This window comes from Malaya genurostris, chromosome 3 (assembly GCF_030247185.1).
Source record: "Malaya genurostris strain Urasoe2022 chromosome 3, Malgen_1.1, whole genome shotgun sequence".
Lineage (NCBI taxonomy): Eukaryota > Metazoa > Arthropoda > Insecta > Diptera > Culicidae > Malaya > Malaya genurostris.
Genome location: NC_080572.1, coordinates 298,905,437 through 298,931,793, shown reverse-complemented (window position 1 = coordinate 298,931,793; position 26,357 = coordinate 298,905,437). Strand labels below are relative to the sequence as shown.

Sequence of the window (26,357 nt, the reverse complement as noted above, 5' to 3'; positions counted from 1 at the left end):
GAAGAGTATGACCGGTAGGAATCAGATCACTATTTCTGCGTTTTCAAGTATTATTTCATCACTTCTGTGGCCTGCATTTTCGCTATTAGTGACTTTTTTCGAAGTCATTTCCATACGTTCTTGAAGAAATATGTTCACTGATATGTTATTCTGATGCTACACATCAAAAGCAGTAAAGTTTCTCATTGAGACTTTTCTTCTAGAAGAAGTCGTACTCAAAACATTTAGATATGAAATTCAAAGAACTCAGGGTTTTGTTCAATTGCGTAGAAATTCTTGAAAACAATCAGTTTTTCATATCTTGGGAGCCATTTTTACACAATTACCTGTTTCCGATTTAAAACGATTTAAAAAAAAATTCATGCAAAAATACTTTTTCAAATTTCTTAAAATCAGCCTTGAATCGAATTGATATCGTAAATCGTGTGCAAAGTTTCAGTAACATTTAAACATACGTCACGACAGATCACCAGCAGCTACATTCAAGTCAAAAGATTTCGTAAATAGTCCACAGCGCAGATGACTATTTTATGATTCCATTATGCTATCCACGTTGTTGTCTTTCGTTTCGCTTGCTCCGCAACAGTTCTTTTGAGATGTCTGATGTCCTCACTAGTGTTTTTTGCAAGATTTCCTACAAAAACCACTCTAAAACGTCGTGCTCAGTTCGTTCAATTGAATACTGTTTAATTTATCCGGAACCTGAGTTCCGGTTCCGGAGTAAGGGAGTTAGGGTGTATCAATCGGGTAACGTTTTCCCGTACGAACTCGCCATTGTTCGTTTGGATTTGACTAAGCCATTGAAACCAGCCGGGCAAAATGAATAAACCTAGACAGATGTGAAGTATCCCGCATGTGTTCGTCTTCTGCCTGGACCGGTATTTTTGACGGTGAATATGATAGAAAGCAGTCAATTAATATTGATCAAAACCGCTGGAAAATTGTGTATAGCTCATATAGGGTCTAATATCTATAAAGGAAATTGTTTCTGTGAATTTTTTGAAGGGTCAAAAATAAGTAAAATTATGAAAAAAAGTGGGTGGGTAATGTCAGAAACATAACTGGATGATGTGAGTACGAATAAAACTGACTTGCTTTTTCCGCACTTCCGAATATTGCTAATCGCACGTACTAGTTGATTGTTGTCGGTGTGAATTTTGCAAACTTTCAATGCTTCACTCGCAGAATTGTAAGCGAAACACACAAGGTCAATAAATTACAGAGTTGTGTAGGAGTCAAGAAAGATTACGATGACATCAGAAATGCAATGTTCAAAATCATTCATTAATTCATTTAAATTAGAATAATCCACAGCTCGAACATACAAATTATATGGCGATTCGAAAGAATATCCATACACCGAAAGCCATATTGAATTCCAAGAATTCTACAACTATAAATTATTCATATACACTTGTCAAGCGTGGACCAAAAGTCAACGTTTTCTTGATAGAACAAAAACTTCCTCAATACTGTTAAGCTCTAGTTTACAGTAAGCAGATTCTAGATTGAATCTATGATTTCCCGGTTTAAACAACTATTAATTTGGTTTGATAGGCAATTGATCGTTTTCTTATTTTGAACAATCGAGATTATTCTGCTTCGCGAGCAACAATTTTTGCCTATGTTTCTCGCTATAGAATTGAACATCTAAAAAAAGATTTGAATAATTTTCAGTTCTTTTGTAAAATGATCCATAGTGGAATTAAGTTTTGCCCATTCGTTTTGAAAAGGAGCCCCATAGTAAAGTAAGACGTATTCATGTCATAAGGCGTCATTACACCGATAGGTAGAATGGAACCGGTCTAATTTTTGTTACCTGTAAAAATTTCAAGTTTGCTCTCGTTCTCGTGAAATTTATGAGTATAATTCTTCTAAAAGAATCAGTAATTACAAAATTATAAAAATAATAACTATCATGTCAACGCAGAAACCGTCGAGCTGGGCACACTGCTAGCCTCGAAAATGTGTTGAGCAACACACCGACTGTATGCGATTTGTCATCATATGACAAATGTCAATCGACAGCAGTGGGAAACGTCACCGGCAAAACCACGTTTTACCACATAGAATTTCTTTTCTATTCGGACGGTCAAGTGATTGGTCGCTGAAATTATAAAGCTAAAGCGAATTAAAATTATATTTACCCGTGCTAAGGGCTGAGGCCAGTGTGTTTTAGGGCGTTTTAAAGAGCTATTTTCACGCTTTAAATCTGATTTTCTCCGAAACGGTGACGAATATATAAAAACTCAACTGACAATTTCTTAGAAAATTAGTTTAGATTATTCTGTGAAAATTTCAGAATGATTGTTTGACTCTAGCGGTCGGGAAAGTCTTTATTTCTGAAGGAAGAATTGTATAGCTGAAAACGGCAACTTTCAACTTGTTCATTGAATATCTCGCCTTCAAAAGCATGGATCAAAAATCTATCCTGACAATGTCTAGATAATTTAATTTAGATGCGATTAGTGCATAAAAACATATGTTTTCGCGATAAAAGTGAAGGGAAAGTTATTTTTGTAAAGGTAAGTCGATTTCTATGTCGGCACCATTTTAGTTCCCTGGTAACGTAACGAAACATGAGAGAGAAATAAAATCGGCTCAAAAAGGCTGCCAAACAAGCGGTAGCTTTATTGGATTTTATGTGATGCAGTCAAACTTGTAACCGAAAATATCAAAACTTTCTTGGCCACCCGGCCACATCGAGAGGCATTTTACACATTTGCGAGAGAGCATGGAGAGAAATGGAATACACACAGCGAGCCACGTGGTTTTACGCGACCTAGTGGCCTCAGCCCTTAACTACCTGGAATATCCGGAAGAAAAATGTAAAAATAGCTGAAAAATTTGAAAAAATTGTACTTGTATTGAAAATATTCGTAAATCAGTTTATAGTAAATTAATCCGTTTTCAGTTTTTAGAAACGTGATTCTCATTTAGGTTAGACGTGGGTTCTCCAAAATTAGGTTATGTATTTGAGAAAACCAGAATAATCTATCGTCTTTCGCATTTACAAAGATTAGACAATTGCTTAATTTCTACATTTTTAAATTCCTGAAGTTAGTCTAGATCCGACTTACGGTTCCGGAGTTACAACGTTATGAGTTTTCAAAACTTCCAATTCAAAGCGACGATGGAAAAAAATGAAAAAAATGGTCGGAAATAGAGATCAAAACTGTTCTAATTCGTTTCTTACAAGTCGTCCACTGATGAGTCTAATCTATAATGATCCAATTCTTAAAATCAATAATGCTACATTGCATGCAATATCGATTCGTTTCGCTTTCGTTATTGTGCTTCAGTCTACTTCAAAACTAGCTTCTGGGATTCAAAAAGCTTTTAAGAAAAAACCTTTCACAAATATGAAAATTGTAAAGTTTGACAACCGTCTTGTAGGTCTTGGGAGGAGATCGGTGTGGGAGATAATCCTGATGGTGTAGGAATCAATTCAAGAAACCGATACAAATCAAGTTCCACCCGACACTGTTGGAATCTGCTTCTATGAAAATTTGAATCACAAACCGTCGACAAAAAAAACCACTGCGTAAAAAGTAAAAATTCTCTTCTATTTAAAAAGTTATAAAACATCGAAGAATCACGAATGGCTACGTTATTAGCATTTGGCCTGGCAAACGACAGGTTCTCGTCAAAGGCTTCGATAGTAAGATTTAATTCTTCGTTCAAGGTTCGTCGGAGCCACGATTGTTGAGTCATGAAAAGCAAAAAAAAAACATAATCCACGATGATGATAGCTGACCAATCGAAATGTCGGTGTTCAATGTGAAAAAGAAAAAAAAATCGTTTCGTATGCAGCAGTAATTGACATTGACTGAATCGACAGCGTTCCGACAGACGTCTTACTCGTAGAATCGGTCTGAGATGAAAATTTTCGGCCACCCCAAATATGTTGGGCCACGTACCGACTTTGATGTCGTAGAAGAAAGGAACCTTCGAGTTCCATCGAAAAAATGCATACCCGAAGGCGCTTATTTCAGCTCGTCTAATGACCCACGAAATTATGCTTTCAAAGCATCGGCAAATCGATTTCCAGCAGCAACATACGGCTCGGAATGATGGTTGATGGATTGAGGCAATCACATCTGCTGTTGTTTCTGTTGCTGTTGCTACCACGCCAAAAAGGGGCTTTCCTCGGCTTTAATTTCGCCGCAGTTTGACGGGTTCATTACTTTTTAATGAAGCATCAATGGTGCTTCCTCATTTACAAACGGTTCTGCTACTACTACTAGTAGTAGTCGAGAGGTAAACGGCACCATCGAAATGTAAATCATACAACCAATCATCGTCGCGTAATGATTGATTGGGTTTGACTTCACGATCGATTTGACCGTGCCCGGAGCTCACTGAGAGCTGAGGATTGTGTCCAGGCAAGATGAAACAATCCGGCAATGGTGGGTGGGTGGCTGGTGAGCGTGTTCCAATCGTCAAGAGTTGCCGATGCGCGAACCGCGAACGAATGTGACCTTCATGGTAGTGAGTTCAAATTTTGCAGTTTCCTTCTTTGTTTCGGTCGCGATCAGAGTCAACATTTGACGTGCTTGTGTCTCTAGAAACGATTACTGCATGTGAAGAAGCCATCTAAGTTTACCCAGTGAATCCCGAATTGATTCGGCATCGATGCCAGACGAGCATCGCGTGAAAATTTTGCTTGCACATCGTGAAAATTCAAGCTATTTACATGTTGATTTGATAAAATTGTTGAATATGACCGAATTAATTGGCATATATGTAAAACAAATGTTTGCAACGATTTACTCAGTAAACTGTCGAGCTTTAGCAAAAAAAAGTATCTCGTCTGGCAAGCCATCTGTGGTTCGTGTGGCTTAGAAAGTAGCGTTTACATAACAACCATCCTTGGAGCATCACTCGCGAAGCTAATGTGCTGGAAAATCTTTCGTGTCCTTTCCACTAGCAAAACAGTTGTCTTACTCTGTTTTAGAGTAACGAGGCTGAGTAACATTTTATGAAAGAAGTCAAACAAAACTTCCGGCAAGTCGTATTCACAAAAACGAAAACCTGAGTGAATGTTTGTTTCTTTATTATGTATGCATTGAGCTTGGAAAAGAATCGTGACTTAGTTTTGTGATGATAAGCTTGATCGATTCGAGCTCGACCAATTTTCGATCGCAACATCTTTTACTTTATTCAAAGTTTTTCCATTGCAAGGTTCAAATTTTTAATATCGGGATATCCACAAGTTATTAGATTTAAAATTAATGTTTCATTAAATTTCAAAATTAATGTTTCATTTTTACAAAAAAAACGACATCTGTGATCATGTAACAGTTTTTAAACAAGCTTTAAGTTTGTCTACATCCACTCCGAAAAAAATGATCAGATAAAAGAAAGTGGGCACCCGCCATGAACCGTTCAAATGTAATTATTGGTTTGATGAAAGCTTACATACAGGATTAAAAAAATAGCCTTAGACGAAATCTGTATCCATTTCAATAATTCAATAATTTTTTATCAAAGGAAAACGCACTTGAATCTGTTCGATAGCTACTGTGTATAATCAGTCTACCTACTTTGAACGCCGTTCGAACTGAAAAAGTTAATTAATATGCAATTATTAATATGTTTCTTCTAAGTTCCGTTGCAATTTTGGAATCAAAAATGGGAAGCTTGCACAAATCGATTTTCGGTATTCAGGAGTATGGAGGAATCGTGTATTCACGTCATCCAGTTATGTCTCCGACATTACCCATCCGGCTTTTTCTATCGTACAATAGTGCCTATTGTTTAATGTTTTTTATTTGCTCTTCAGTTGTGAATATGGCTTTCAATGCAAGAGTAGTAACGTAAAAATTCTGCTCGCGCATCATGAAAATTCGAACTACTCGCATTCTAAACTTGCAAAATTATTAAACACTGCCGGTCAAATTAACTGTCATACCTGTAGTAAAAGTAACACATTTGGCTATACCAATTGGGCATAGAAATATCCCTTTTGGCAGGCCATTAGTTTCTGTGGTTCGAATAACAATATTCATAAAACAACTGGAACCATCAACCGTGAACCTTACGTGCTGGAAAAACGTTTGTATCCCCTACTCAAGAAACTCAACTGTCGGAATCTCAAGAAGACGCATAAGACGGTTGTCAGTAAGATGCAGTTCTAGATAAACTGGTGTTCGGCGGCGAGAAAAGTAACCAAAGAGGCTGACCAACATTCGATGGAAGAAGTCAAATAAAAACTCAGAAAGATTGCATTTGTTGAAACAGAAGTATGAGTAAATGTTTGTTTCGTTATCGAGTATGAATTGTACGAATAAATTTTGAAATTAGTTTGATCGATTTGATAATTTGGCCCAGTTTTGATCGTAATACTCTTTACTTTATTCAAAGGACTTCCTTCACTATGTCGGTTACGTCGCTCAAACGAATATTTTTCTGATACGAGAAGTGGCCATCAGGAATCATTTGTTCGCGATCTCTGACCAGGCAATAGCTTTAAAACAAACTGTAAGTTTGTCTAAATCGGTTGAACTATCTCGAGAAAATTTAGTGGATTTCAGAAAGTGTGGATCTGGAATCGGAGGTGTCCGCCATGAATCGTGCAAAGGTAATTATTAGTTTTTTCATACAGGATTGTAAATGTTTTTTCATACAGGATTGAAATGTTTTTCGGAGAAATGGTCTTCGGTGACATGTCCTTCGGCGAAATATCCTTCGGAGAAATTGCCTTCGGCGAAATGGCCTTCGGCGAAATGGCCTTCGGCGAAATGGCCTTCGGCGAAATGACCTTCGGCGCAATGGCCTTCGGCGCAATGGCCTTCGGCGCAATGGCCTTCGGCGCAATGGTCTTCGGCGAAATGGCCTTCGGCGAAATGGCCTTCGGCGAAATGGCCTTCGGCGCAATGGTCTTCGGCGAAATGGCCTTCGGCGCAATGGTCTTCGGCGAAATGGGCTTCGGCGAAATGGGCTTCGGCGAAATGGCCTTCGGCGAAATGGGCTTCGGCAAAATGGTCTTCGGCAAAATTTAAATGAAACTTTTTATACACGAAGACTTTGTAACAAAAAGCCATTTTGCACTTTAGTTTTCCAAAATTGATCTAGATTGTCTTTTGAACAGAGCCAATAGTTTTTAAACATTTTTTTAAAAATGTTTTTGAATAGAATTTTTGAATAGAAATATTGAAAATACCTTCGCTTCTTCTACGCTAAAAAAAATCGATTTTGAAAATATAGAATCGATTTACAAAACAGAAACCATTTTTAATTTTGATTAAATTTTGTCCCAAGATAGGTGGTTATGTTCATTATCAACCGTTTATACATTGCAAGATGGGAACTTTCAAACAAAAAAAAAAGCTTTTCCGACAAAAACTATTTCTTGTCCAAACTTAATTTTTATCCAGTGTCTTTTTGTCGAAAACGAAACTAAACAGAAAATTACACCGAATACCCTCTATCTAGTTGCCCGATATTAGCAGAAAGTATCAGTGCGGGCATAAGAAAAGGTTTTTGTGAGAGAAAAAAATTTCTTTTAAAAATGTCAAACTGGCAACATATGGAAGGTTGGCAGGGAACATACAAATTCTGGAAAAAAATTGTAAAAATTATGATTTTTTTCATAGTTTAGACCCGACCTCCCCCTTAAGATCGCTTGTTTAGCAACACACCGCGTTAGAATTACCGAATTAAATCGATTGCTATTGGAAACAATGATATTTTAGGGTCTTCAACAAATAAATCGTTCTCAAGTCAGTCCAATTTGTAAAGTTGTAAAGCAAAGTATTAGAGCAAATTCAGCAGCGGCAAGATTCATATGGGTGGTCTATAATATAACTGGAACTGAAACAAACGTATCCCCAGCAAGTCGTTCTAGTTTTATTTATTCGAACAGTTCTACTGTCAAATTTAAAACTGGTATACATTGCCGTTCTTTTTTTTTTCTATATTTGAAACACAGATAACACGCTGCTGGGGCTGCCAGTTTATTTTGTTATAATTTCTAGATTTAGATTTTCAAACTGACATAAATTATGCATCTAGAACTAGAACACTCCTGAATATGCCCTTAGAACGTCAATCAGTTCATACCAGTTTCATTTCATTTCGATTTTGGCCATTCGGCTCTAAATTTACAAAGATTCAAAAAGTAGGCTTTGAAATTGATTCGCTTGGAACCAAGAGGCAGTAGCCGATTCAAAGGCATGCATGATAATTCCCAAATTCTGACATCCGGAAATGAACTGAAAAATTTACAGCACTGACCTTGTCCGGTCGCGATCATTCCGGTTCATCCCAGAGTTCAACTCATGCTCATCATTATTAGCAGGATCAGTACATTAGATCAAATCAGTGCTGCGAAATAACCTCAATTGTACGAAGTTTGTTGTGATTCGACATTTGCTTCGAAGAAAAATCAATTATTTTGAAGAAGAATTGAGAGTGGTAAATTACTTTATTTTCAATTTTTAAAGCATTATTGCGATGAAACCAGTGTATTTGTTTGTTGGCACGAATTATGTCAGTACTTTTGATGCTGAATTTGATGACAGATAACTCAAAGAAAAAATTGATGCTGAATTTGATGACAGATAACTCAAATAGTAATGAAATCCACTTTAGGCCATTTGGAGGTAATTAGTTTTTCATAAAAGAATACTTTTCTTATTTAAGTAATATTTATTGTTGTTAGGAAAATATTTTGTGACTGCCGACCCTAGAGGCTTGGGAAAGGTTGAACACCCTTTCATACATGTGATCCGTAGCTCTGAACCAACCAAGTGCTAAAACCAGATGACAGATTCATGTCACATGCTACCACAAAACGAAGGTTATTTTCCTAGTAGCACTAAATCACTAAACTTCCCTCTCAGACTACTGCCATCGAATGCATTCGACGGGAAACAGTTCCTAACATTCGTACGATCGACGATCGAGAGACAAACACATGGGGAAACCTTTGGTCGGATATCCAACGGTGCACGGCAGTCGTACGAGAATGTCAAGTTCCATCCCACCTGAAACAATACCTTCAATAGACATAGATCACTATTTAATTCGTTGTTCACGACTCATGGTCGTAGATCAATCCAAAACAACAACAGAAGGCAGCAGTAAAACTCGGTGACGGACTTCTCGACTACTTCATCGAACAACTTCCACGCGACGAAACATCACAGTTTAATAGACATTTGTACCGGCACCGTGTTCCGTGTGGCAGGCAGGTAGGCCCTAGCTCTAGGCCCGAAGATTTATTAATTCCGCCATAAATCAATGGTTAATATCCGAGCTAAATTTCGAACAAGCCACAATCAAGCTAAATTGGACCCACCGGGGGCCGATCTGTGCGACTAAATTTGGCTAATAATGGTCATCCCCCCCGGTCCGGCGACGGCCAATGCTGACCTAGTCCAACAAAGACAGACAGAACCTGTGCGTCTGAGTGTGGCCGTCGGTAGATAGAAGGAAAAACAATTGCAATCCCACGCTTGCCGGTAAATCGCGCGGTGACCTTGAAACGCCTAGCACACCGGAGCGGCAAAGTGCCGGGAATCTAATATTTATAATGTGAGTATATGTGTTTGTCTCTCTCTCTCTCGCTCTCAGGCACGGCACTTAACGGGAGGGAAAACAAATAGAAGTAATAAAGTTTAAAAAAAGCATAGAGAAGAAAAAAAATCACGCTATGACAACAAGCCAATTGTCTTGAGCTCGAGAGGCGAACCGAACCAGCACTGGCCCAACTCGCGACCCGTAAGCCGATCGTGGAATGATCATCGGATTGTTTGAACGCAGGTGCCAACGAGTGTTTTTGATCTGAAGCACTTTTCGGTGCTAGTCACTTAAAAAAAAAAAGATTCTTTGCATAAATTTGTCAGTGGGATAATTGTATAGCCTGTCTGAAAAAAAAAACTGCTAACGTCAAAACTTGAAACTTCACCGTCTTCCGGCTGACTGATCAGGGGCCATGCGCGATCAACTCGAAATTTAACGGACCAAACTCTTCAGCAATGGTCGACGGTTCCTACTTATAACTGTGAACCCATTTACTCGTCGATTACGGCATCCGGTAGAAAGATACCAGCCAGTCAGGGTCTTCCCGGCAGTTACGAGCTTTAACTAATCGACAAATGATTGCATCTCCACCAGAATGGCACAGGAAACGAAACCAAACCGGGAATAATCATTTCGAAGGACTGGGTGCGACTGGAGTTCTTCTAACGGGATTCGATTTAGCCACTTTATGATCGCAAGTTCCGCAAGATCGCAGCGAGACGTGGCAAGGTTAAAACTATGAGTCAGATCCCCAATGAATCTGAACCGCTCATTTCTGTCTCATTACCATTAACCTGAGGGTGGAAAAATTTATCACATCATTCACACAAAAGGGATCGCAAATTCCCGTGGTTTTGATCTGTGGTTCCGCTAGAACAGAAGCGACGTGAGATTCTAATTGAAAATCACGTCCGTCATGCGAATTAATGGGATGCCTCACGCCATCATCATCCGTTGCACATCTACGTGACTTCCACCGGTAATGGAATTTTTTTCCATCATTTCAACAAAAAAATATACACGAATCGCAACAAACTTCATACAATTAAGGCCATTTCGCAGCACTGATTTGATCAAATGATTTTTTTTACGGTCAGTGACGCCGCCAAAGTGCTGATCCTGCTAATAATGATGAGCATGAGTTGAACTCTGGGATGATCCGGAATGATCGCGACCGGACAAGGTCAGTACTGTAAACTTTTCAGTTTATTTTCGGATGTCAGAATCGGGGAATTATCATAATCGGCTACTGCCTCTTGGTTCCAAGCGAATCGAAGTTTCATACTACTGTGGGCAAAAAGTAGTAAGACTTTTAAATTATAATTCCCGCGGAAACCTTATTCGTCGAAATATTTGTTTTTCTAGGTTGCTATGACTGTCAGTGACATCTGTGCCAAGTGTCACGTCAAAATATTCATTAGTGTTAGAGTTTACGTCTGTCTTTCTGAAGTTTTAAAAGTGCAATCGGCGATTTTTACAATAAATGAAACTATTCAACAAAGAAGTTTCATTAAATTTTGTGTGCCTAAACGATCAAAATGTTGCAAAAGGCTTTCGGTGATAATTGTATGTCACGAGCAAGTGTTTTTGACTGGTGCAAGTTGTTCAAACGGGGTCGAGAAAGTGTTGACGACGAACCACGTCCAGAATGGCCATCAACATCAACTGATGATGAACATGTCAATAAAATCAAAGAATTAGTGCTCGAAAATCGACCATTAACAGTCAGAGACCTTACTGGGATCGTTGGAATATCGGAAGGATCAGTAGACACCTTTTTGAAAGATCATTTGGGCCTAAGAAAAGTGAAAGTACGATTGGTTCCAAAATCACACAATTTTTTCGAAAAACAGCGTCGCGTTAACGTTCCGCAACCATCGTGTTTGCTTGATTTAGCTCTGTATGACTTCTGGCTATCCAGCAATCTCATACGACCGCTCCGGAGAGTGGACCGTTTTTAGTCTATTGAAGACATCAAACGTGAATCGCTGAGCGCATTGAAGGCTATTTAGTACATGTGTACATGGTATTGCAAATGAAGTATTTTTCACAGGTCTAGAGATTTTTTTCATTCAAGACTAATTTTTGAAAAGGGCGCATGTGTTTCTGGCCACGTTATTTTCAAACAATTATAACTAGAAATCTACAGCTTCTACAAGAAATATGTCTGAGTAGAAGTGTCAGGTAGTCAATTGAACTTTAAAAAAATATACACTGCAAAAATCCTTCCAATTTTTTGTGAAATCAAAAATAAAATTTATTCTTCAAAAATCTGTTATTTTATCGCACGATTTTTTAAAATTTCATATCACAAAAAAACGTCAAGTTACAAAGAAACGAATGAATATTTTAGAAAGTTGGAGAGATGATAAATAAAAAAGTTTCCCGAGGAAAAACTTTTGAATAACGATGTTTATCGTTTTATTTTTTTACGATTTTATCGTTTTCATCGTTTTTATTAAAGATTTATTGTATAAGTAAAAGTTGTAGGTAATCGATAGAACTTTAAAATAAAATAAACACTGAAAACAAAATCAAATTTTTTGTGAAATCAAAAATAAAATTTATTTTTCAATATTCATAGTTATTTTACCACACGATTTTTTTTAATTTTATTTCACAGAAAACGTCAAGTTACAAGGAAATTAATGAATATTTTAGAAAGTTGGAAAGATGATAAATAAAAGTTCCCAGACAAAAAACTTTTGCACAATTTTCAAAGAACGATGTTTTTATAGGAATAAATGTATTTGAGTAATGAAATATTATTCTCCAAGCTACGTTCAATGAAAAAGCTCATAGGAAGCTACTTCTTAAATGCAGTAATTTTCTAGATACATAAGGAACTAAATCGAGAAAATGAATATTTCATGAGAATACGCCTTCTTTTCTAAATTAGTCTGGGATCTACAAATTGTTATTTTAGTAATCTTCATCTTTTGAATAAATTATTCTTTGACATCAAGACGATTCGAGTAGTTGTTTTCGAGATATTTTGAAAACAAAAGCGAAACAAAACTCGCTGGTTTATAAAAAGACACATTTTTTTTAAATTAGGTGCGGTTTTCTATAAGCAAAACCAATTCAAGTTGCAAAGTACAATATAAAAGATATAATTTGCGAAAAATAATAAGAAAATTGTCATTTTGCAAACCAACTTCATTATTCCCCATCGGTACCAATACTCATTACAGTTTTCATGTTTTGAATATCTTAATAATAATAGATTTTAACTTTAATTAACCATTCAGCTTTATTTTTTGCAGACTTATATATAATATGATAGCATATTTCTTTGTCTGTGTCTGCAACTGGAATGAAGCAATGATATTTTCGTGTACCTTGAATCATTTTTGTTTGTTGATAAATATTTTTCCATTCTACAGCACCAACGTCATATTCCTCAAAACAATGTGATGCAATCGGTGGAACATTGAAACGAATGGCAATAAGAGACTAGCTAGGCAAGAGAACATGAACATCCCATAACAAATGCGAGAACTGTATACGCTTGGGCTTCTAAAAGGAATCAAGATAATTTCACAGCAATCTCGATGATCACAAAAAAAAAAAAATTGGCGATGGAGAACTCAGACTAATTTAAAAAAGGGCGTATTCGTATGAAATATCCATTTTCTCGATTTAGTTCTGGAAAATGGTTGCATTTAGGCAGTAGTTTTCTATGAACTTCTTCATTGAACGTAGCTTGGAGAATAATATTTCATTGCTCAGAGATATTTATTGCTAGAAAAATATCGTTTTTCGAAAATTGTGCAAAAGTCCTCTGGAAACTTTTATTTATCATCTTTCCAACTTTCTAAAACATTCATTAGTTTCCTTGTAACTTGACGTTTTCTGTGAAATAAAATTAAAAAAAAAACGTATGGTAAAATAACTGTAAATATTGAAAAATAAATTTTATTTTTGATTTCACGAAAAATCAGATTTAATTTCAAAGTTAACATATATCGATTACCTATAACTTTTACTTAGACAATAAAACCTTAATAAAAACGATAAAATGGTAAAAGAAATAAAACGATAAAAATGATTAGAGCAATGAAAATAAAAACTTTTGAAAAAATTCTTATACTCTCTCGTTTTCATCGTATGTATTATTTCCATCGGTGTAATTATTTTTATCGTTGAAACGATAAAAAGCAGTTTTTTATCGTGCTAGAGCAGTTTTTTATTGCTTTCGAGTAGTTTTATCGTTTCTATTTTTTCTAGATTCTAGATATTCGAGCAGTTTTCATAGCAGTACACTACTCTAAACTTGAACTACTTGAAAACAAAAAAAACTGCTTAAAGAGCTGGGAGAAGCAGTAAAAATCTGCCCAAGGAACGACTAAAAAACGGTTCGAAATATGATAAACGATAGAAACGATATAAACGATTATTTCTTTGGAAATATAAAAACTTTTGAAGATTCTTAAGCTTTGTCGTTTTCATCGTTTGTGTCATTTTCATCGGTTTGATCATTTTTATCGTTTTCATGGTTTATATTGTTCCCATCGTTTCTCGTGTTTCGATAAATTTTTCAAATGTTCCTCGAGCAGATTTTTATTGTCTATTCCCAGTTCCCCGAGCAATGTACTGCTTGTACTATATCTAGAATCTAGAAAATCTAAAAACGATAAAAATCCTTCGAAGGCAATACAAAATTGTTCGAACACGATAAATAACTGCTCGAAAACGATAAAGATTGCTTGAAAACGATAAACAAACAGCAATTTTTTGTCGTTAATGAGCAGCTCATAGTTTTCAATCGGTTTTAAAAATAGTACATTGCTCGAGGAACCGGGAAAAGCGACAAAAATCTGCTTAAGGGACAGCGCTGCTAGAAAAATGACAAACGATAGAAACGATATAAATGTTAAAAACTATAAAGGCGATAAAACGATAAAACCGATAAAAACGATGAAAACGAACAAAGCAATGAAAATTCAAAAACGGCAATAAATTTTTCAACTATCGTTTGTATCATTTTCGTCGGTGTGATCATTTTTATCGTTTTCGAGCAGTATACTGCCTTAAAAACTGCTCGAATTTCTTGAATCTAGAAAACCTAGAAGTGATAAAAATTATTCAAAAACGATAAAATAACTGCACGAAAGCGATGAAAATGCTTCGAAAACGATGAAAAATTCCTCGACTCGACTCAAAAACGATGAAAACTACTCTAAAACGATAAATAACTGCGTGAAAACGATGAAAAAACTGCAATTTTTTATGGTTTTAGAGCAGTATTTACACAGTTTTCTATCAATTTTCAAAACAGTACACTGCTTGAAAAACTGGGAGCCAAATCTGGCGAATACGGTGGATGTGGGACCAATTCGAAGTTCAATTCATGTAGTTTTGCCATTGTTTTATTGACTTGTGACACGGTGCGTTGTCTTGATGAAACAAAATTTTTTTCTTTACCATATGCGGTCATTTTTTTTTGCAATTTCAGCCTTAAGACACTTCAATAACGTTATATAATATTAACTGTTAAGGGCATTTCCTTTCTCAAGACAGTCGATAAATTCACCGACCACTGCCGATCGCCAGCTGAAAGCTGGATCTTTGAAAATTCGAGCGACATAATCTAATGGTACTATTCTAGTTTTAAGTTAGTCGTTAATTAAGATTAGAAAATACCCTTGGAATAAAAAAAAAGACAGTCGTTAAATATTACAGCACATACATTGCAAATTACCGAGGTCATAACCTTTCCAGCTGATTGTTGTGCTTTCGGGCGCTATGGACGAGGTTTACCAGTTGCTGTCCTCTCAGATGAAGGTAGTTTTGATTCAAGAGTGAAGTGATGGATCCATGTTTCATCCATTGTCACATATCGACGCAAAAATTTAGATTTGTTACGTTTAAACATGGCCAAACACATTTTTAGTCAACAGTGAGCAAACGCGGTTCGCACTTTGAACAGAACTTTGTCATAGTCATGCAAACCAACACGTTTTTTTATATCTTTACGATGTCAGCTAACTCACGCAACTTCACTTTTCAACCCTTCAAAACGATTTTGTGGATTTTTTATGTTTTGTGGTCGTCCACTGCGTTCTGCATCATCGGTGTCTTTACAATCACGTTTGAAGTCAGCAAACCAACGTTTTATTGTTATTTCTGATGGAGCGGAGTCTCCATAACACTTTTCAAGCCATTGCTTCGCTGGAACGGTATTTCTCCCCACCAAGAACCAGTGTAAAATTAAAACACGAAATTGGTTTTGATGCAATGTTCTGAAAATAACAAAAGTAGCGTCACTTTTAGCACAATAACTCACAAACTATTGAATGGAATATCATGAAATTTTAACAGCTGTCAGCAGTCACGTAACTAGAGGGGGGGCCCAAGGGGCCCTGGCCCCTCCCGAAATCGAAAACAGATATATAATTATTTAGAAGGTGTCAGACATGTGTTACAGAAATAACAAGGCAGTAAACGTAAAGAATTGTTATACAATAACAGTTCCAAAGGAAATGATCAAAGTGTCATTTAAAAAACCTGTTTTAATCCACCTAGTGGTGTAATGATGTCTTTCTCATATCAATCATACTATCATATATAATACTGTGGTATTCTTCAAAATAATTTTCTTCGATTCTTAAAAGAATAACCGAAATCGTATTGTTTGACCGTCTACTGATAAAAGCTATCAATTCGAAAAGATTTGAGGTCGAATTAGAATTTTTTTAAGGTTTTTCCCCATTTTCAGTGATGGTATACAATTTTTAACCCACTTTACCCTATATTTCCGGAACCGCATGAAATTCAGGACTTAAGCATGGGACCACAGGACCTTTCATTTGAACCTAAGTTTGTGAAAATCGGTCGCGCCATCTATGAGAAAAGTTAGAACATATATTTTCCTTTTTTGGAAATTTTACCCCATAACTCCCGAACCGGAAGACGGATCCAAATAATATTCAGGAATTTTGTATGGGACCTCAAGACCTTTCATTTGAATCTAAGTTTGTAAAAATCGGTTCAGCCATCTCTGAGAAAAGTTAGTGCAAAAAAACGTTACATACACACATACGCACATACACAGACAGACATTTTGCCTACTCGACGAACTGAGTCGAATGGTATATGACACTCGGCCCTTCGGGTCTCGGTTCAAAAGTCGGTTTTCACAGTGATTGCATAACCTTTCTATATGAGAAAGGCAAAACACCCGTAAAAGGCACACCAAGAATTACGAACATAAGCAATCGTCAATAACATTATTTTTTTTATATTTGGGCTCCTCCCGAAACGAAATCCTGGGTACGGGCCTGGCTGTCAGTATTAATTGAAGAAAGGTGACTGCAACAAAACTAGCGCCATCTATGTGTTAAGAGCGGGACTTTCCAGCCCATGTGTTGCCTGGGTGGGCATCAAAGTTTACCGCTTGATATATTTCGTTCATTTTAGTCTGCGCAGGTAGTAAAAAAGTGCATCATTCCGGTTGGTTCAGGGCCGCTCAATTCTAGTTCCAGTATCAAGAATTGAGTTCAGTATTGAATCAATTGCAGGGCGTTCGCAGAGCCTGTTTTTCTTCAAAGAAGATCGATTGCGTCATCCTGCTGCTGGTCGTTTGCTTTGGAGTAAAATACAACGAAAAGTGGACAACGATGGGGAACATTATGCAAAATCAGCCCTTCTGATGACTTCAAATGTTATCTAATGAACTATAAAGATTGTTTTTTTTTTTGCAAAGATAGAAATCATCAATTTAGTGCAAATCTAGAATAATTCGATTAGCTTTGTGCACTTTTCGCAGTGCGAAATTCGCACCAAACTCCGAACAGTGTTTAAAATCGTAGAGAAATTCACAAATTGGCCCTTCCGAATGCCAGAAATGAATCCCGTACAGCATTTTGATAGTTTCTTTCACTGAAATATACAAATCCGAAATGAAATAATTGACATAAAAATGCTGCATGTTGCTATATTTTTACTCTCATTTGTTCCGCGTTATTCAATTGTTCGGTGTAAATATTTGTCGTGCATGAGTCAATCTTTAGTATAGGGGAAGATGGGGTAAACTGCAGCTCTTGCTTTTATTGGAAGTTACTAATTTTATTCACTGAAATTTTAATGAAACAGAAAATCCGTCACGACAATAGATTACGATAAAATTTCGGTAATGATGGTTTAATAACATCTGGAAAAATAACCGAAAACCAATCATGTCTCTGTTATCTGTAGTTTTTTATGTTCGTTCCATAGTAATTTTCTAGAGAGAGGAATACGATACTAATTAAGCAACCAGTGAACATCTAATACAGAAGATGCATTTACAAATATATGGCAAAATGATCAAAGTTATCGTACCATGTTTTTAGGAGTAAAATGCTTAAGAATTCACTTACAAAAATTATGTATAACAGTTCGGCTTAAAAGTTCGTATCGTTTAATAGAAACACACATTTTTTTGCCAAAATTCGTTTTTATTATTCAACATAATTGCCATCAGAGGCGATACAGCGATTAGAGCGATCTTCCAACTTTTCGATACCATTTTTGTAGTACGATTTGTCCTTTGCCTCAAAATAGGCCTCAGTTTCAGCGATTACCTCTTCATTGCTTCTAAATTTTTTACCAGCGAGCATTCTCTTGAGGTTTGAGAACAGGAAAAAGTCACTGGGGGCCAAATCTGGAGAATACGGTGGATGAGGGAGCAATTCGAAGCCCAATTCGTTCAATTTCAGCATGGTTTTCATCGACTTGTGACACGGTGCATTGTCTTGATGAAACAAAACTTTTTTCTTCTTCTAATGAGGCCGTTGTTTTGAAATTTCGTCCTTCAAACGCTCTAATAACGCTATATAATAGTCACTGTTGTTGGTTTTCTCTTTTTAAGGTAGTCGATGAAAATTATACCATGTAAATCCCAAAATACAGACGCCATAACCTTACCGGCCGATTGTTGAGTCTTTCCACGCTTTGGGTTCGGTTCATCGCGTGCAATCCACTCAGCTGACTGTCGATTGGACTCCGGAGTGAAGTGATGGAGCCATGTTTCGTCCATTGTTATATATCGACGAAAAAAATCGGTTTTATTTCGATATAACAGCTCCAAACACTGCTCAGAATCATCAATTCGTTGTCGTTTTTGATCGATTGTGAGTTCACGCGGCACCCATTTTGCACAAAGCTTTCTCATATCCAAATATTCGTGAATAATATGTCCAACACGTTCCTTTGATATCTTTAGGATGTCAGCTATCTCGATCAACTTCACTTTACGGTCATTGAAAATCATTTTGTGGATTTTTTTCACGTTTTCATCGGTAACAGCCTCTTTTGGACGTCCACTGCGTTCATCGTCTTCGGTGCTCATATGACCAGTACGAAATTTTGCAAACCACTTACGAATTGTTGCTTCGCCCGGTGCAGAGTCTGGATAACACTCATCAAGCAATTTTTTGGTATCGGCGGCACTTTTTTCATCAAAAAGTAGTGTTTCATCAACACACGAAATTCCTTTTTTTCCATTTTTTTCACAATAACAAAAGTAGCTTCACTCAAAATGCAATATCTCACAAACTAATAATCAGACAGCTGTCAAATTTATACACGTATCTTTTGAAGGTTGGTACTAACTGAAAATGGTATGGATTTAATTCTACTGGCGTCCTCTCATAGAAACGATACGAACTTTTCAGCCGATCTGTTAGGTTATCAATGTTTTTGTTTAAGATCATCCTGCCTTCATGTTCAGATCACTGTGACTTCGCGTAGTTAAAAATGTAACTTCAATTTTTCGTGTTTTTCACAATAGAGCGTTATGCCCCGCATATTTTTCAATGGACAATTTTTAAGGGTTTTGAAAAATAAGATATTTCATGTAGTTCTCAATGCATTCAGCGAGTATTGGTTCGTAATTTTGAGAAATAATGATGATAGGTGATGCATGTAACTCTCACGTGTTATTCTCTATAGTTGAGATATAGAAACATTTCCCGAGGGAGTGCGTTTTACCGATTTACCCCTATGTTTCTTTTTCAAAACATTTTTGATTCATCGCCATTCATTTATTCTTTCTGTCGCATTTATCATAAAATAGCAAAGATTTCGTAAACGCGCATGGTGTTTTTTTCTTCCGTACCAGCACGTACCGGTTTTGTATCGTTATTTAATATCGTTGTTTGACAGCTTTGACACTTTGTAACTGCGGAACCGGGACTCGGATCCGGATAAATTTTCACAGTAGTTTTTGAGGCAATGTGAAATGTGTAATATAAATCAAGATTTGTGAAAATAGCGGAGCAATCGAATTGAGCTCGACTTTTGAAGTTTTTCTTAACTACTTTCGGTGTCAGTTTCATAGGATTTGTACCTGTATTTACCATCTTTTGTGAGGAAGTAATTGAATATTTTCCACTCATCGCGCTTTAGTTCCGAAACCGGAAGTCGGATTCGGATGAAATGTTCTGTTTTAGTTAAGCCATTTCTGAGAAAATTTAGTGTACATTTTGTCCTTCACTATCACTTATTATCCTGTAACTCGGGAACCGGTAGTCGCATCCAATTGAAATTCAATAATAGAATACTAATGTCTTTTTGTGTTTCGTTTCTTTTCAGGTACGATTCATACAAATTCGTCAAATAGTCTTGGTAAGCATGTTATGTAAAATTGAAAACTATCTTTTCGTAACCAACGGTAGTTTGCGTACGCTTATTAAAACTCTTGAAATAAATCCAAATCACATAATATTTATCATCATCAACTCGTGAGTTCCAATCGAATCGGCATGACACGAGCCTTTTCTGATCCTCACGTTCCGCCAGGTACCGAAGCTAATCAAACCATTCACGTGTGATACCCATAATGACATGCTAATTATGGGCATCCGTTGCATCCCGAGTCGTCGTCGTCGTGACAGGTTTGAATCGTAGAGAAAAAAAAAATTGCAATCATTCTCACATTACCTCATCCGTGCGATTCTTACGTTCGTTCGCAATGGCAGCTCGAAACTCTTCATGTCAACCGAATAAGAATCAACATCGGGGGGGCACTCGAAGGGAAGGGCCTTAGATAGGTCTCCGGCTCGGCTTGGCATATTACTGTTATTATGCTCACACGTGGTTGCACCATCGGATACCAGACAGCAGCGCTGCGTAATGCTGTTTGATGGTTGCATCTTTTGTGGTCAGAAGCGGCCACAACCGAACCTATAAGTCTATCTCATACCAGGCCGCACAGCCGCCGTGCCAGTGCCAGGGGAGGTTGCTGTCACTTGCGTAACTTCAATGGCGACGAGTACGTGCCTATCTCGGAGTGTGTACTTACTCGACTCGACTCGACTTCGACTTCGACGACTCCGTGCGTAGGGATCGGAATGCAAACCGTGCAACCGAGCTGAAAATCAAGTGACATGCTTGGCCCTAAACGGTTGCAGCTGTCCTATACTGATGGAATGCGATCTTGGTCCCGGCAACCAGCTACGGATGTGGAACGAAAGGAAACCGCTACCGACGGAACGCCGTTCTTGGCTATAAGAGAAATATTAAATGTTAAATTAAATAAAGTTATTTCAAACCGTTTCTTGAGTTAGCTTTCAAAGGCTTATCTTCCATTAAATTAAACCCATAACAGTCTCCATGTTGATTTATATTAAGAACATGGCAAAGACTAGGTATATCATGATCAACCGCACGCGCGAACCACTAGAATCGAAGCAACTGAGCAGGCGTTGACTTTCCGTTGGCGTGGTTTTCGATGCTCTTGAATATCGCGATTTGAAGTTTCTTTGAAATGAGTTACAAAACGTTACACGTTGCGAAAAACGTAATCCCTGTTTTGCCGGATGCATCGAAATTTTTATTTCGTATTCGTATATTATAACCATCTGATTTGCTTGAATCAGGTTTGATGAATCTTACCAAAAAAATTTTTATTGTCCTATCTTATAATATATTGTATATTATCATTGCTATTTGATTCACATAAATACTTCCCGTATTTATGGTACTTGACATAGACAAATGCACTTTTAGTTTTCTTCTACAAACAATCGCACACCGAGTCATATTCTTCTGCAAATTTGTTCACAGTGAACAAGAGTTACGCCGTCCAATTTGAGCTGTGATTTTTATATTGGAAGTTAGACTATTGTTAACTCAAAGATATTTTAAATAAAACTAAAAGTAATATATGAATGTACCGTATTCCCCATGAAATATTCCGAATACGTTTTATTTATGAATTGAATAGCATATTTTTCTATTTGTGTAAGCCTTAGCAGTATTCTAAACACCATCAATCATCATCAATCATCATCATCAATTTCTGTGCAAAACAAGTTGACACTCTGTACTGTAATTCGTGACCAACATCTGGAACAGGCGTGTTTTCAAACTCACGAAGTTGAAAAAAAAGTCGAAAATAAAAAGATTATGACACATCAATGATATATCATATTAAAAGTTGAAATAACTGAATTCAGAATTTTGATACAATACATTTGCCCATGAATTTAAGTCATTGTTTCGCGTGCCGTGTGGGATGTGGTACCTTTTTGTTCAAAACACATGTCAGATGTGTCCAATTCTTCCATTCTGGGCCGGAAAAAATCATCAATCATCACAAGGTAGCGCTCGCCATTCACAGTAACGTTTCGCTTATCGTCGCCTTTGAAGAAGTACGGTCCGTAGATGCCATCGGCCAATAATCCACACCAAACAGTATCTTTTTTTGGATGCATTGGTAGCTCTTGCAATGCTTTTAGCTGGTCTTCACACCAGATGCGGTAATTTTGCTTGTTGAGCTTCGTCGTAGAACACTATTGTTCGATAAAAAAGTGGATCTTCATCCAACTTTTCCAGCGGCTATTCACCAAATGTTAGACGTTGTAAGTCGATTAATGATTAAACCAAACGGAACAAGTAAGACAGTGACACAAGTGACACGATTCACGCGTGATTTTTCAAATACAGCGTTTCCAAAAAATCACCCTTTAGTTTTATTGTACGCTGTAACACCGGAGTTCTTTTTAGTGGCAGCTAGTCAAACCCGGCCAAACCGATACTGGACCTTTGTGAGCTTTCAGACAAGGTAGTATCTAGGTACTCATACTTGAACAATTTCGAGTCCATTGTGTGAAAAAGTATAGTTTTGAGTCCGTAGCTGCAAATCTCTTTTCAGATCATCAGTTTTCGAGTTAGTTTATTAAACTTGAATATATTGGAAACACGAGCAATGCTGCGTCTGATAATATATTTGCTCGATTTTTCGAATTGGGACTTTTGCCGTATAAATTTCTAGGGAAATCTGACATTTGGTCCCACTTTAAACCATAATCACATCCTGCTGTAAAACGTCGTTTCATAACTTACACTTCTTGAGAATGGATGGAATTTGATCACTAAGATCTTTTATTGAATTGAATGTAACACATTTCAGGACATATTTACAGCCATTTGTGATAAAACGTATGTCTTATTTAGAAGTTTTTATGTATCACATTCTTTTATGTGTCATTTTCTATTGCTTGAACGACAATTTCCCCTAGATTTTTCAAGCTGAAAAATAAATTATTTCTTCTGTAACTTTTTCGCTTTTTAATTTCCATCAATCAAATTAACAAGTTTGGATTTTAAGATTGAGTTCAAAATGAAATTATTTTAAAAACAATAGCATCTATATTGGTAACGACTGTTACGATTATTTGAAGGTTATGTATCGGCTTTTCAGTCTTGTATAAATTAAGAACTCCTTTATTTTCTTTTCTTTTGATGTTTCGGAAGTTCTAAATTTATACAAGACTGAAAAGCCGACACATGACCCTCAAATAAAAACAATAGCTTTCTACAGATAAAGGCAAAAATGATGAATTTTGTTATATAATTTTATTTTGATGAATGAAAAAGTGTTTTTAATGCATGAAAAAGTTTTTAAATGTTCTTCAGCAAATGTGTTTTCTTTCGCTGAAACATTAGCTTTGGAAACAGTATCAGTTGATAGTTTAAAACATTAGACGCAGGACCTTTAAGCGAGTTGTCGTTTTGTTCGAGCCATAACCTGAAAGGATTTTCAGTATCATCAAATAAAAGTGTCATCTCTGCAATTGTTTTATACGCTAGAAATCGGTGAAGTTTCACAAAGGAATGTAGCGAGCCTTTACCTATTCTCTCAACATTTACCTGGTGTTCAGTTTTTCTTATGGCCGCTTTAATTTTCTGTCTTAACATTCTGATGACTTGATAAATATAAAAAAAAACTAAACATAAAATGAAACTCATTTTACTTTTATATAATAAACTTAGAACTGCTCAAAAACGATAAAGAACTACTCGAAAACGATTCAAAACTACTCAAAAACGTTCAAAACTGCTCGAAAACGATGAAAAACTTCTTGGAAACGATGAACAATTCTAGATTTTTAAGAAGTGTTTTCATAGTTTTCGTTCAGTTCTCAAAACAGTACACTACTCGAAAAGCTGCTCGAAAACGATAAAAAACTACTAGAAAATGATAAGAAAACTGCTCGAGGAACCGGGAAAAACGTTGAAAAGTTTCTAGATTTTCTAGATTATTCATTTTCAAACGGTTTCAAAACAGTACACTGTGAAACATCTTACACTGAGCGGCGAGAGGGGTATTTCTTTCAATGAATCTATAGACCGCACTTTATTATTATTTTTTTTCTTTTATTCTTCTAACCGCTTTTTACACTTCAATGCACTAACTACCCTACAGCACATAATTTTGTGCCTGACCTATCTTCTGTACTAGATTTTGCCTTTTTCCTTAATTACTGCTTTTGGCACGAGTAATGGTGTCCAAGTTTGATTACGGTGTTACCCGGTCGCCCAAGGAGCATTCCTCTTAACAGTAGAATTAAGAAAAAGCCTTGCTAAAATCAAAAACCGTCCTTTTTATACTCAAAAAATAAGTACCTAACCAAAAGCTATATATATATATATATATATATATATATATATATATATATATATATATATATATATATATATATATATATATATATATATATATATATATATATATATATATATATATATATATATATATATATATATATATATTCCAGCTTTACATATATCTGGTTGACTAACTACCACCTATAACTACCATCTATTGGTATACGTGAATTCAATGTGATCGCGTCGCTTGTGTACATAATCAATTAACTCGCTTGGTGGTACAGTTTTTTCTGGCTGATGCAATATGTTAAAATAGCCAGCCGTGAGCATTGCACTAACTTTACTGATCTACTATCTGTACTAGCTAAGATATAGATTTCGGCCTGATCTATGATAAAATTAGGGCTGTTGCATGCCCCCTTACTTACTGAGCTTGATGATAACATCAAGTTGATCGCGCGGGTAGTAACCTAACAGGTTATGTTATCGGAATGTAAAACTTTTAGCCCTAAGATTGCCGTTACAAAAGATTAATAATTTTCGGTTTCCTTTTTTTCTGTTTACATATTCATTTGTTACATATTACTTTGTTCCATTTAAATATTTAATGAAGTTAGCTTCCCTAACCTTACAATGCCGTAGCGTGTGCTTCCATTCCAGTCCCAGTGCCGCCTTGTAGTCGCTTTTGTCTGTACCTTCTCTGTGGGGTGGGGTGATCGAACGGTTGCTAGTCTTGGACTCTGGGTGCCGTGTCATTCCCTCCATGGTAGCTCCATCTTCTCGTCTGGTTCTCATAGTCAAACATCTTAGTTAGTATCCTTCGGTTTGTTGACCATAGTTTAAGAATTAATCGCTGTTTCGTTTGAGTTTTAAGTGTCATCGAAACTACTGCATTATTCTGCACGATGAGTTGAGGCTTCTAGCGTATCTCCAAAAATGTTTCGTCTGGTTTCGTGGTCGCTTTCCCAATGATCATTGAATTTTTTCTATGCTTGTTTTTGGCACTCAGTTGAGCTATGACGATGCCCACTGAGTGAAACACGGGGTAGTACCTTGTATTGTTGTGGCACCCCCCCGCGCAGATCATTTTTTGAGCAGTTTTTTTCATCGAAAAATCAAAGAACGATGAAAAAAATTGCTCAAAAAATGATAAACGATAAAAACGATTAAACAATGAAAATATAAAAATAAATCAAAATTCTTTAACTTTATCGTTTTCATCGTTTACATCATTTATCGTGTTTCGAAATTTTTTTAACTGTTCCTCGAACAGATTTTTATCGTTTATTCCCAGTTCTATGAATATTTTTTATTGTTTTCTTGTTCTATTTATTCAAGCAGCTTTCGAACAGTGTACTGTTTTGAAACCGTTTGAAAATCAAAAATCTAGAAAATCTAGAAACTATGAAAATAATTCGGAAACGATGAAACAAACTTGCTCGAGAACGATAAAAAAAACTACTTGAAAAGGATTAATACACTGCAATTTTTTATCGTTTTCGAGCATTCTAAATTTTTGAACAAAATTGTCAGTTTTCAATCAGTTTTCAAAACAGTACACTACTTGAAAAACTGCTGAAAAACGGTAAGAAAACTACTCGAGTAACCACGAAAAATTAAAAAAACATCTGCTCAAGGAATGGCGCTGATAGAAAAACGATAAAACGATGCAACAATAAAACGATAAAACAATAAAACGAGAAGATGATAAAACGATAAACGATAAAACGATAAAACGATAGAACGATAAAACAATAAAATGATAAAACGAAATAACGAAATAACGAAATAACGAAATAACGAAATAACGAAATAACGAAATAACGAAATAACGAAATAACGAAATAACGAAATAACGAAATAACGAAATAACGAAATAACGAAATAACGAAATAACGAAATAACGAAATAACGAAATAACGAAATAACGAAATAACGAAATAACGAAA

General features: G+C 36.3%; 1 protein-coding gene across 3 annotated transcripts in view; it reads left to right on the top strand.

Annotated features, from left to right (window-relative positions):
- The window catches only part of LOC131439313 (mucin-5AC), a 309,210-nt gene that overhangs the window by 95,454 nt on the left and 187,399 nt on the right, over positions 1-26,357 (top strand). The window contains exon 4 of one of the 3 annotated variants that reach the window (XM_058610192.1): positions 20,107-20,139. The exons of the other annotated variants lie outside the window; for them this stretch is intronic. Coding sequence (XP_058466175.1) covers positions 20,107-20,139 — 33 coding nt within the window. The remainder of the gene's footprint in view (positions 1-20,106; positions 20,140-26,357) is intronic. 3 annotated transcript variants of the gene reach the window in all.